Raw genomic sequence first — 14,083 nt, forward strand, 5'->3', positions numbered from 1 at the left:
CTGAATGCAGAGCTTTTCATAAAACATTGCATTATTATTATATTTCTCGCCCTTTGGTCATTTATTCTCGTTGTCGCTCCCTTTGGCTGATTCCTGTGCCACTCCCTAAGACGGCTGACTTAATTTTGGTGGCTGTTGATCAGGTCGGACTTGCCTACCACGTGGCCGGGCCTTCTGGCTTGCCTTTACAGTAGGGAGAGTGGCGTTGGGGTGGTCATTCTTTTCAAAAATGCCTTTCCCATCTTTGTTCCCTTGGGTTTGTCGTCGCTATCACGATCCTGCGCTATGGACAGGACTCAATTTAGATTTTGTCCTTCCTGTAAGGCGAAATACCTGTGAAAAGACTAGCACTGTCGATGCAATAATTGTCTTCCCCTCGACCACAACGAGGCGTCATGTGCGGCCTGTAAACTCCTACGGCCTAAGACTATTACGAGCGCCGCTTGAAGCGGTTGGTGGCCTACAGTATGCCGCAGGCCGATATTAATTCCCTGCCGCTGAGTGTGACGAAGGAATTAGTGATGACCAAGGCTCCACTCTGGAAGCCGTTGACCTTACCGCAGTGAGTTCTCGATCCGCAGCGTCCGTCCCCTGCCCCGATGGGCACGACGTTAGTCCTGCTATGGGGAACTAAACATCCCAGCGACAGGGACGCACCAGATCCCCACACGAAGCACATAACCCACGGTTCTGCTTCGGTGCTCCAAAGCACCAAGGGACATTTCAAATACTTTGGCAGTGCCCGCTGACACTATCGGTAGCCCTCCCTGCAACTGCGACAGTGGCATGCGTCTGAGCAATCCAAAAGTAAGGGTGCTGGCACCAAATCACATGCAGTAGCCGAGACACTTCTGAAGAAGGCGCAGACACCGTTTAAGGCCCCAGTGGCGCTGAAATCCGCCGCGCAGCCACCGGCTAAAAGTCACACCTGCCTGAAACCCCAAGCATCAGCGAGGATCGCTTGGCAGTTAAACAAAAGGAACAGTTGCAACAGACATCAAAACAGAAACGGCCTAAAGATGCATCTAGAGACGTGTCACAACTCCCAGAGCCTCAAAAAGAGTACTCTGAGAGCCCTTTGTTTTTATCCAAGATTTTAGAAGGAAAATCTTTACGTTATGGAGAGGAAAATCATCAAGATCCCTTTCCTCACCTGGACTACACTGGTTCATCATGGACCAGGGAGAAGTTTGAGGTGTGCATGAACAGACTGGAGAAGTTTGTTGAATTTTATTTTAGAGAGGTTTACTCCCAAGAGGGCTCGTGAGGAGCTTCCTTGTACGCCTATGATTAAGTTTCAGAGGACCTTTGATTATCCTCATGAAGAGAATGTTTTTGACCCTACTGATGAGGTGCTTATCGATACCTACATGCAGGATGATCCCTTTGGGGACTCTATTGATCCTTCTGATCCCATGGATAATTGTGAACAGTCATCGGGTTGATAATCAGCCTTGGGCGTCCCCTACACGTACCGAGGACCCTAATGCTCCATGTATGGCTTCCCCTCCTACTGCTACAGTCCATCGGGCCTTACCTGTGGATGATCAGATGGCATTTAACACAATCTTAAAGAAGGCGGCTGAACATTTCCAAATCACCACACAGGAGGCTGTGCAGGATTCGTATTTTGTAGATGACATAGTGAAGGAAAAGCCTCCTGCCAGTCAGGCCATTCCCTTACTGAACTCTCTCGAGACGTCTGGCTCCTTCATTGTTAATACCATCCCAGAACTGGGCGGTTAATCCCAGGATAGAGCAGTTTCGCCCTTCTCCTACCAACCCCTTTTACATTAAAGGGCATGCCACTCCAGAGTCCCTGGTAGTTATGACTACGTGAAAGAGGGTAGGTGTCCGCCTGTCTACAGGTGAGGCACCATCTGATAAAGAAGGCAAAAAGTTGTATGGACTGGGAAAAAGGGTTACGACTGCTGCTGCATGCTCCACCCGAATAACCAACACTCTGTTGACTAGCTACTCAGATGTACAGTGGAACCTGCTGCAAGAGGGCCTTCAAGAGCTCCAGGAACCAATGCGGGCTAAACTGCTTGCAATTGTATTGGAAGGCAAGCAAATCAACCAACTTTCTTAAGAATACTTTGGATGACAATGAAACAGTGGGAAGGACTGTTGTCCAGGGTACACTACTGAAACGGCACACCTGCTTGAGGAACTCTGGTTTTAAGCCTGAAACCCAAGCAGTCTTAAACAAGCCGGTTGAGGAAAGCAACTTGTTCGGCAAGGCTGTGGACGAAGCACTTGAAACAGCTAAGAAGGAACATGAGACTCTCGACCTTAAACCAGATTACCCAAGGGCCTCCACAACAGAGAGTGGGCAATCTCGCTCCCCTCAAAACCAGTATAATCCAGGAAACTGGCCTTCAGGACAAGGATCCAGCACCTCCACCACGTATCCACCTAGAGGACAACTCTGGAAAGGGTAGAGGCCGGAATTCCACCCCCAGAGGCTCCCCGGCTTCAGGTCAGAAATGACTGTCGGATCCAGGGTCCCCTCCCATGCCTCCCCGGTCAGGGGAGGTTTAAAATTATTCCTTCATGCATGGGAGAGGTTAACAGACCAGTGGGTGATAAAGACTGTCGCCCACGTGTACTGCATATCATTTTTCCGACGACCTCAATTCAGGCTGCCAAAATTAAGACGCCTGATGCCGGAAAACCTACGCATCCTGCTGCAAGAGGTTGAGATCCTGCAGGAAAAGTGCCATATAAGTCGTCCCTCTCCAACAGGTAAACAAGGGTATTTATTCATGTACCCAAAAAGGATCACACCATGCGACATGTGCTAGAATTGCGCCCAGCGAACAAATTTGTCAAAACTCAAAAGTTTTGTATGGTCACATTGCAGGAGGTAATCCCTCTGCTGAAACAGGGGATTACATGTCAACACTGGATTTGAAAGATGCATGCTTTCATATTTCAATGTTGCCGGCACACAGCAAATACCTAAGGTTCATGATAGAGGAAAAGCACCATCGGTTCAAAGTGCTCCTCTTCGGCATTGCCTCGGTGCCAAGGGTGTTTACGAAGGTACTGGCAGTGGCAGCACCGCACCTGCACAGAGAATCCGTTTCGGTTTGCCCTTACATTGACGACTGGCTTATAACAGGGGATTCCTACAGAACATGCCTGTCCAACACCCAAAAGACGATAGACCTCTTATTCACCTGGAATTTTCCATCAACGAGAAGAAATCTAACCTAGAGCCTAGTCAAGCCAAAAAGTTCCTAGGGAGGGGCTCTAATTCAAACAGAAGACTGCCTAGTCTTCCCCTCCAACGAGAGGGTTCAAAACGTGCTGTTTCAGATCCCTCAATATGTAGTCGGTCGAGAGGTGACGGTACGCAAAGCTATGCGACTGTTAGGAATGATGGCATCCTGCATTTACTTAGTGCCTCACGCGCGTCTGCGTCCTATGCAGGTGCGGCTCAACAGCCAGTGGTGTCAGGCCAGCAGACAATAGGAAGATATGGTGGTTGTCTCGCAAGCCCTCGTTCTCTCTCTGCAGTGGTGTTCGAGGGAAAACCTCTTAAAGGGAAAGGCCTTCACCACCCCCGCAGTAGAAGCCTCTGACATGACACATCTCATGGGGTGGAGGAGGGGGGCGGGGAAATCGCCTGCTTCAGCAGATGGCCAGTGTGTGGTCCCCAAAGTAGCATCCAACCACATAAATCTGTTGGAGCTGTTAGCTGTATTCAAAGCACTGCAAGCCTTTCAGACACAGAGGGTAGGACAGTCCTGATCCTTGGGCACCACGGCCATGTACTACCTGAACAAGAAAGGGGGCACTCTCTCCAGGACTATCCAAGCTGTCCCAGAACATTTGAAAATTAGCTCTCAAACGCAGGATGTTCCTGTTTTCTCAACATGTTTCAGGGGAACTCCATCTTCTAGAGGATGTGCTCAGAAGAGACTTCCCGTAGATTACGAATGGTGACTACACAAAGACATCGTCTCCAACGTTTTCGCACAATGGGGTTTCCCAGGGATCGACTTGTTTGCAACTCTGGAGAACGCTCCATTCCAAGATAACGCCTCCAAGTACCCCCAGAACCGATCCAAGGGAAATGGTCTCCAGATAACATGGTCAAGGAAATGTGTTTACGCTTATTCTCCGGCCCCCCCCCCCCCCCCCACCGGCTCACCTACTCAAGATCGTGCACAAGATGCACCAGGAACCAGTCACCATGATATTGATGACCCTCATGTGGGCTCGCCAACCCTGGTTCTCATCTAATGGAGATGTCCCCATCTCCTTCAATGAAACTGCCTTGCCTGTACAACATGTTATCTCCGGACAAGGGAGAGACTCTTCGCCCATGCCAGCAAACCCTGAACTTAGCGGCTTGCGTCCAGAGGTCATAGAGTTTGGGCACCTACAAATCCCTCAGAGATGCATGATATACTTGGGGAGGTGAGAAAACCGAACACCCGCTACTGCTACTCCAGTAAATGGAAGCGCTTTGTTCTCTGGTGCAATTCCAAGGGTGTCAATCCTTTTGACTGCTCTCCTACTCAAATTGTATTGTACCTGACTCCCCTACTAGACTCGGGCCTGGTTTTTAATTCCCTGAAGGTTCACTTAGTTGCTCTCTCAGCCTACAATACGTCACAACAGAAGGTATCATAGAAAATACCAGTTATTAAGGCTTTCATTGAAGGGTTTAAAATGATTCATTCTCCCGTTTCTAACCCTGCTCCCAGATGGGACCTAAATGTGGTATTGATTAAATGTATGGGGTCTCCCTTTGAGCCTATGCATAAGGCAAGTCTCAAAGATCTTACCTATAAGACATTTCTCTAAGAAGAGTAGGTGAACTAAAAGCCCTTTGAGTTCTAGACCCTTTCGTTAAGAGATGAGGTGATTCTGCACACTCGCCCTAGATTTACGCCTGAATTTAATTCTAAGTTCCATGTGAACCAATCACTAGAACTGCCTACTTACTTCCCGAATCCCAACACACATTAGATGTGCGCAGGGCAGTCATGTTTTACCAGGAAAGAACTAGACCACTGAGAAAAACAAACCAATTTTTTGTTTCAGTGGCAGCTGGTAGAGAAGGGGATCCTGTCTCTAAATCGGCCACCTCAAAGTTGATTGTCAAATGCATCACACTGTGTTACTCTTGATAAGAGAACTGCCTGCCCTTCAAGCACATTCCACTCGAGGCACCGGGGCATCTATAGCATTCATTGCAAATGTTCCTCTAGAATAAATTTGCAAAGGGCAACCTGGAGTTATGGACACACCTTTACAAAACACTATTGCCTAGACACTATTTATAGGTCTGATTCTCAGGAGGGACAAGCAGTATTAAGACATCATTCCACTACTGTTCCTTCTCACTAACCACCTCCAACTCCGGTTACTGCTCGCTAGTCTATGCACAGTATGTGATTCTAAGCAGATTAACAAGCCTCAGATGTGCATTACTCACCGTAACAGCATTTCTGTTGATTGTATCTGCTTAGATTCACATGCGCCCACCCGGGTGAAAGTAACATAGATGTCTTACTACATTCTCCTTTATGTACTCACGATAGTCTTTAGGCTCCCTCATGGCAGAAAAAATACAATAGGAGTGACCTTGACTCGTGAGGGATTTTGGGTACACTAGACGTTGGGGGGGGGGGGGATAGTGTTACGGGCATGCCCATGTCGACATCACCTTTCGATTCCCGAAAGACCAGATGTAATACTCTGCAGTTACCACTGGATGTTGGACTATATCCACAGCATGTGAATCTAAGCAGATACAATCATCAGAAATGCTATTATGAGTAATGCATGTCTTTTACACTGAGGATTCCCGGCCTGTCGGGGAATATTCATGAGTATGTGAATCCATGCCAGGCCCATGTTGGAGATCAATAGTTACAGGTAAGTAACTTGTTCCATCTCCCCAGAACGCCACATAAGGTGGGGTGTGCTGGTTTCACAACAAAATGTGAAAGGGATCCCAAGAACCCGTCTACTCTCGAACGGTAAGTCTCACAAGGTTAGCCAGAGAAAGTTAAAAGGCAGCCTAAGTGCAACCCAGCAACAATAGGCAGTAGGTGCCAACAGTCTTCAAAAAAATGACACCCATAAAGAGTAAGATTCTGTGAGTGTGGAAAAAGGTTCCCACTCAATGAGGTATAGGAAAAGTAATACACCAGTAAAGCAAAAAAGTTCTGGGGTTGACATGTCAGGAAGATTTATCATTGTTATGAGAATCTTATTTAACAACAAGTAGTTATAAAAAAAAAAAGGAAAGGACCATGCAGCGCCGGTTCCCTTATTTGTGCGTGAAGGGAACCGGCATCGCAGAAGGATGGTTAGTCGGTGGCACACTTTGCTGTGTGTACCACCACCAGGTAAGTATGCAGCTTTCAGGGTTGAGGGAGTGGGGGCTGTTTGAAATGACATAGGGTTGTTTCAAAAAACTTGCGATTTTTCCTCCCTCTGTCCTTTTCAATTCGATTATCACAGTAATCCACTTTGAACTAGTGCCTTAATGGTGTGTGGGAACAATACTATATAGTATTGGAAGGGAGCTTACAATATGAATTTGCTGTGTTTAATATTTTTGATGGCTTACATACTGATGTAGGAACCTCAACTAAACATGATTTTTCTTTTACAGGAATAAAGAAGTATGTGGTGGGTTTGATAATTAAGACTTCATCTGACGCTGCGTGTGTGGAGGTAACTTCTATTTGGGTAAAATATTTGGCAGATTTTGCGAAATCCAATGTATTGCTTACGTTGCATGTCTTTGTTTTCTTTCAGAAAGAGAAAGTGTATATTGGAAAACTAAATATGATTCTTGTTCAGGTTAGTGGTGCTTTTCTTTTAATCTAATTTGGAGCACTAAATGACTTGTACAAGATGTGTAACATGCTGTTAAGTTTTTAATTTTATGTGAGCAATTTTTCCTGTGTGGCACAGATGTGATTAAGGGACACCTCCCAGCTGCTTGACTTGTGTTAGAGAACGTTTCAAAAGGTACACGTCTGGTACCAATCACAGCCTTTTAAGTCTGAACCTGCTGCCTTTGGTTTCATTCTCAGCAGCAGCAATTTCTCTGCCACCAGTAATTGGGGTTTGAGCATGAGTTTCTGTTTTGGGCACTCTGCAGCGTGAAGTATTTGGTTAAGTTTCAAGCAACTTTATGCTCCTGCATTTCGCTGCTTCATAAAAAAAACCTTGCTCAGAGAGCCATACCTTTATTCCAGATAGCTTTGGAGCATCGAGTGAATACTTCATTTTTATTTTTAATAAACTACTTTTTATTAGGTTTTTCAAACAAGGAAAACAGCAGGAGTACACATCAGCAGCAGGAGGCTTAACAGCGAGAACATTACATAACACATGAGATTACATTGGCAGTGGATCTCCCGACATGTGGAAAGGATTGGTTCGATGCTCCATACTGCCTCTGTGTCTGGGCTCACCCAGTTTCTTGGTACTTTACCTATTCCTCCCATTTCCCCCATATTTTCAGAAACTTCCGGGGGTATCCCCTTGCTGTATAGAATCGCCTTTCCAGGGAGGCGAATCTATCCATTTCATTGGACCACCGGTCAATGCTTATCCTGGCTGCTGAGCCCCAGGTGGTTGCCGTTAGTCTCTTCCCCATCCCTAGCGCCACACTGAAATGTCTTTTCATATTTAGTGAGGTCAGTTTCATTCTATTGCCAATAGAATGAGTTTGGGATCTCTTGGGATTGGGGAGCCCATTATTCTGGAGAGATGCAGTAAGCATGTTGTCCAAAATTCCTGCAGCACCCCACATTCCAAAATCATGTGGTAGAAGGTGCCCTTTGCCATTTTACGACAGAGACAGGTCGTATCATCTGCCCCCCCGCCACCCCCCCCCCCCCCCCCCCCCCCCCCCCCCCCCCCCCCCCCCCCCATATCCTCTCCATCTAGACATTTGTGTTCTGGAGTAGTACGACCTGTGTAGGATTTGGAGCTGTATCGGTCTGATTTTGGCGTCTATGCCAATTTCCCGCGAGGACATCACTGCCTCTGCCCATTCTTCTCCTAGTGTCCCCAAGTCCTGCTTCCATGTTGGTCTAAGGTGAGTCAGTTCCTTAGAACCAAAGGAGTTGATTGCTTGATAGAGGGTGGAAGTCACTTTGGAAGGGATACGATGTGGTAAGGTTTTTGTCTCCGGGGGGAGCATGCAGGTATGTCGGTGAGGCTCTGAAATTGGGCACTGATAGCATGTGTAAGTTAGAGGTACCTAAACCGGTTTATAGGCAATAATCTTTGTGTCGTTTTCAGCACTTCAAAATCCTTCAACCGTCCATCGTGAACTATGTCTGCCAGGGTGGCTATTCCTTTCCTCTCCCAGGTGTCAAAGTGGCCCATTGTCTGAATTTTGGGAGGTATGCATTGTGCCATAAAGGTTGGATAAGGCTTGCTCTGCCCTCCCAGCCTATGTGTCTATGTATTTCCAGATTTGACAGATGTAAAGGGACCCTCTCGGAACCCTCTTTAGATTCTTATTGTCGTTGTACAGTATGTATAGTGGGGGGGGGGGGGGCAGGGAGGCCTGTGTCTCCTTCGACCCGGATGTGTTGGAGTGTTGGGTCTCCATGCAGCCCTTCGTTTGCCACTCCTGCCTGTGCAGCCCATTAATATATCCGGATATCAGGCAGTCCTATGCCCCCCCTCCTACACCGACCGCAGAGTGTTTTGAGCGCAATGCAGGGTTGATTCCCTTCCCAGAGCAATGTACTTAGGCAGTGGTCGAAGTGTACGAAAAGAAGTAGTGGAACTATGTTCCCTGCAGGCCTGCACCCATCCCCCACAAACCCCATAATCACGTCCCCTCCCACACACAATACACATCACCAAACACTTGCACCTGCCGTTTAAGGGAACGCTCAGTGCAGTGCACTGAAAGGGCAAGTTTCAACTTCTTCCTACACTTTTAATTTAAAATTAAACCATTCCAGAACGGTTTCTCTTTGAAATAAAAGTATAGGAGCTGTAAAAGGTAATTTTAAAAAGTAGAGGAGCACCGCTCCCGCTCACTTCGACCACTGTACTTGGGGACTTATCGATGTCTGTGAATGTTGCAGCCTGGATTGGGAGTGGGGCGTCTTGGAGGATGTACAGACATCTCAGAAGTGCCAACATCTTTAAGTGCCGCCCTTTCCAGTAGTGAAAGTGGGAGAGAATGCTAGTGGGAAACATAGTACACAAATGTATCTATTATCGGGTGCAGGTTTAGTTTGAGGAAGTCGTCTGATGTTGCACTTATCTGTATACCCTGGAAAGGTAAAGCTCAGTATCGAGCGACGGGATTCGGGCATTAATTTGCCCCCCCGAACAGGGAAATAGATCGGTTTGTGTTTACGCTGAGTCGCCCGAAGTGTTGGTATTCCTCCAGGATCCTGGTCACCATCTGGCAGGAGATTGTTGGTTTGCTTAAGTAGATCAGGAGATAGTCTGCATATGAGACTCGGTCCTCACCCCCCATTGGCCAAGCGAACCGCGTCCATTGTGTATCGGTGCATAGCCTAATTGCAAAAGGTTCAATGGCTAGAAGGAACAGTAGGGGTGAGAAGGGGCAGCCCTGTCTAGTCCCCCGGCCCAGCGGGAATGTCCTGGATGATTTTCCGTTGACACGCACAGAAGCTACTGGGAGGGTGTAAAGAAGCTTGACCCTTGCCATGTTGTGGTGCCCGAATCCCATACGGTCCATTATATCCTATAGGGCATACCACCAAATCAAAGGCCTTTTCAAAATCGACCGCAAGGAGGGCCAGCAGGGCTGGTATTTCAACCGACCAGGGCCACCTGGAAAAAAACTACTTTCAAAGGGATTGTGTCCTCCGACGTATTCCTTATCGTAGATATCTCCTTCCAGCTCTGCTGGCCTCGGAAAATTTTTCTCTAGCGGGCGCTGCGCGTCGACGTCCCTCGACAGCCGCCGTATCTACGTCATCTTGCCTATAAAGGCCGCGCGCAGCGTCTGTTGCTCAGTTCCGTTTTTCCGCGCTTACTCAGTGCCTCGGAATACCGTTGCTCAGTTTCGTAGACAATTTATCCTATTTACCTCGAGATATTTGATCCGTACTCGATGGCTTCCTCGTCGGAACAGACGACCCCTTGGTCCGGCTTCAAAAAATGCTGAGATTGTGGGAAAAAGATGTCGCTGACTGACCCTCACAGAGTTTGTCTGTGGTGTTTGGGAGCTGAACACCATTGTTCGGAGTGCGAGGACTGTATGTCCATGACAGCTAAGGCCCTGAAGGAGCGTAGGGGGAAGCTGGAGAAAGGTAAGACTTCAAAAGCTTCTTCTTCCTCGTCACCATTCGCACTCCAGGTCTCGGAGTGGGTCCCATCACTCCTCGAGATCGAAGCACTTGAAGAGGAGACGTCGAAGATCCCCTTCTCCGTTGTCCTCTTCCTCGGTTTCTCCTAAGAGAATCCCTTGCCCCACGAAAAATAGTTCCCAGGCTCAATGGGAGGAATTCCGCAAAAATATGATTGTTTTCGAGAAAGCGGCCTCGACCCGCTCGAAGACTGCCGAGAGCGATGCTCTGGTCGAAAGACCCGAAGGTCAAAAACGCCGCGAGTCGCAGTACCCGGCGAAGGAAGCTTCTCCAGCGCGTCACGAACCCTCGAGTAAAGCTATGACCTCGAAACCTTCTTCGACGGTCCCGTCAACGCCGAGGTCGGTGTCTTCGACGCCGTAGTCGAAGGGACCTTCGACACACGGGTCTGTCGACTCGACGCCATCTTCGACACCGGCGTCGACGCCAAGGAAAGTCACGGTTACGACGCACCCAGTGACTATCCCCAGGTCCTCGATGACGATGGCGTCGAGATTGTCGACTTCCTCGAGCAGAATCCCAATTCTATCGAGGACCTCGAGGCCTCCGCCTTTGTTTTTGACGCCACGCCCGAAGCCTTCGACATCGGCGACATCGACGTTTTCGAGGCGATTATGACAAGTTTGGCACCCTCTGCCTTGGAGATGGGTTTTACACCCTTTGTGCGTTGAGAACAATTGAGAACTATGTCCTCAATTTTGGAAGAGGGAGAACTTTCTGAACAGGAAGGCACATTTGAGTTGCAGGGACGTGCAACCCCAGTTAGAGATGAGTTATCCTCAGAAGAACGCAGGTTAAAGGATCTTCATGATTCGTTACATGAGGCAAGGTTGGTTAGACACTTCCCCTGAGGTGGAGTTTGCTAGGCCAGACCCGGGGGAGCATGCTGAAACCCCCTATAGAGCCTTAATGGCCAGGATCACAGAATTTATGGGGTGGTCAACACCTTCACAGGCTTTCCAACAAGATGACCTCACGGATATTCTTGAGAAAGGTCCACAGGAGGATCCTGTAGTGCCCTTTCATAAAGCTTTTCAGAGGAAGATTATGACAAACTGGGAAACCCCAGATGTCGTCCCGGCAGTAAATAAAAAGCTGTCTACAAAATACAGGGTATCTTCTGCAGACCCGGAGTTTTTGTCAAAACACCCATCCCCAGAAAGTCTGGTGGTACAGGCAGCATCTTCTACTGACGTCAAGACTGCTTACCCTACCGTCCCACAGGACAGGGACGATAAGAAATATGATGCTATGGCAAAAAGTTTTTTCGGCATGTAGCAAGGCGTTAAAATCTGTTAATGCTACTTGCACCCTTGCTAGATTCAGCCATAAACTTTGGGAGTGTGCTTCTACAGCGGCTGACTGCATCCCGGAGGGAGAAGAAAGGGAGGCGTTCCTAAATATCATACAGGACGGTAAAGACGCTATGTGCGAATCCCTCCAGACGGGCATTGATTCGGCTGACAGTATCAGTAGAGCAATGGCGGCAAGTACAACAACCAGGAGATTGGCTTGGTTGAGAAAGTCTGGTTTTGCCCCAGATGTGCAAGCCAGGCTCTTGAACATGCCATTCGATGGCTCTTCTTTGTTTGGGAAAAAGGCGGATGACAGTTTAGAAAAACTGCAAACATCAAAGGCAGCAGCAAAATCCCTAGGCGCTGCAATCCGTCGGACACCTTTTCGTCCCACAGGAAACTCTGCGAGGGGCAAGTCCTTTCGCTTCTACTCCGCATTCGGAAGAGGTAGAGGACGACCGGCTCAAAGGGGACAAAGAAGAACTACCCGAGGTGGACGGGGTAGATATTCAAAAGCCGCAGCAACAGCAGGTGCCTCTTTACCATCGGCATCTGCATCAGCCGCCCCAAAACCACTCTGAGGACTTCCCTCACAGGACACCTGTAGGAGGCAGGTTAACTCAACATCTGGCGGAATGGCAGGCTATCACGTCAGATGCTTGGGCATTGGAAACAGTTGCCCAAGGCTACTGCCTGCCTCTCCTACGCATACCTCAGTCATCCACCGGGGATCTGCTCTCAAAGCTCCAGATGCGCTCCTCTTGCAGGAAATTTTAGACCTGCTAGAGAAAGGTGCCATAGAACCGGTACCTGTAGCGGAGAGGAACAAGGGCTGGTACTCCCCTTACTTTCTCATTCCAAAGAAAGACGGAGGACTGAGACCCATCTTGGACTTGCGAGAATTGAACAAATTCCTCAGGAAAGACAAATTCAAGATGGTAACTCTTTCTCAGATCCTTCAGGCCCTTCAGTTCCAGGACTGGTTGGTATCTCTGGACCTCCAGGACGCTTATTTCCTTGTGCCTATTCATCTCAAACACAGGAAATACCTGAGGTTCGCAATTGGCAACTCTCATTATCAATTTCGGGTACTGCCATTTGGGCTGACCTCCGCCCCGAGGTTCTTCACCAAGTTAATGTCGGTAAGTCTAAGGAGGGAAGCGATTCACGTCTACCCCTACCTGGACGATTGGTTGATCAGGGCTGTATGTTCGGAACAAGCTCAGATCCAGCTAAATCATGTTTGCCAGTCCCTTCACAGACTGGGCTTCTCCCTCAATTTAAAGAAGTCACAAATGATATTATCGCAGAGACTCCAGTTCATCGGAGCGATCCTGGACACTTCCCTGGGAAAAGCCTCGCCACCAGAGGTGAGGGCTCAAGATATTCTACAGATGGTTACCAAGTTCCAAAATGCCCAACGTCTCCCATCCTTCTACTTTTTGAGGTTGCTAGGCCTCAAGGCATCCTGCATTTTCCTAGTGCCAGAGGCTCGCCTGAGAATGAGATCCTTCCAGTGGGCACTGAGGACTCAGTGGTCACAATTCTCAGGAAGAATGACAGATCTTCTTCAGGTTCCCGTCAGGGTGGCTCGAGACCTTCAGTGGTGGACCTATCAGAACATTCTGAAAGGAGAGCAGTTTTGGCAACCTTGGCCGGAGATAACAGTAGTCACGGATGCCTCACTCACGGGTTGGGGAGCCCACGCCAACGACTTGACCATCAGCGGTCGTTGGTCTCCATCGGAGTCCAGACTACACATCAACCTGTTAAAGCTGAGGGCCATCAGACTTGCGCTGAAGGCTTTTCTGCCATCTGTACAAGATAAGAATGTCCTGATATTGACGGACAACACAGTGGCCATGCATTACCTCAACATAAAAGGAGGCGTAGGATCACTACCTCTGTGCAGAGAGGCGATGCAGCTCTGGTTTTGGGCAATCCAAGAAGGAATCTCTCTATCGGCAGTTCACCTAGCCGGAGAGAAGAACTTGACAGCGGGCGCTCTGAGCAGGCAGAGCACAGTCTCCCACGAGTGGGAACTAGCTCAGGAAGTCCTTCAAGAGATTTTCGCCCTTTGGGGAACCCCTCAGGTGGATCTGTTCGCCACCAGTGTCAACAGGAAGTGCGACCTGTTCTGCTCAAGGGAATTTCCCCAGAGAGAAGCTCTGGGAGACGCGTTCATAGTGGATTTGGAGTTTCCACTTCTGTACGCGTTCCCACCGGTCCCTGTCATTCCTCAAATGATCAGGAGGTTGAGAAGATTCCGGAAAACCATGATCCTAATTGCCCCGGATTGGGTCAGGAGAACGTGGTACCCGGACCTTCTAGACTTGTCCATCTGCCCTCCAATTCGACTTCCACTCAGAGACAAACCTACTCTCACAGAATGGAGGTCAGGTTCTCCATCCAGACATCAAAACCCTCAACCTTCAC

At 48.5% G+C, this 14,083-nt stretch overlaps 1 protein-coding gene across 2 annotated transcripts in view; it reads left to right on the forward strand.

The window, feature by feature from the left end:
• The window catches only part of XPO1 (exportin 1), a 1,118,801-nt gene that overhangs the window by 225,779 nt on the left and 878,939 nt on the right, over nucleotides 1-14,083 (forward strand). For both annotated transcript variants that reach the window (XM_069608010.1, XM_069608011.1), the window contains exons 5-6: nucleotides 6,644-6,705; nucleotides 6,790-6,834. In XM_069608010.1, coding sequence (XP_069464111.1) covers nucleotides 6,644-6,705; nucleotides 6,790-6,834 — 107 coding nt within the window. The remainder of the gene's footprint in view (nucleotides 1-6,643; nucleotides 6,706-6,789; nucleotides 6,835-14,083) is intronic.

Source organism: Ambystoma mexicanum, chromosome 4q (genome assembly GCF_040938575.1).
Source record: "Ambystoma mexicanum isolate Mex_15411 chromosome 4q, UKY_AmexF1_1, whole genome shotgun sequence".
NCBI lineage: Eukaryota > Metazoa > Chordata > Amphibia > Caudata > Ambystomatidae > Ambystoma > Ambystoma mexicanum.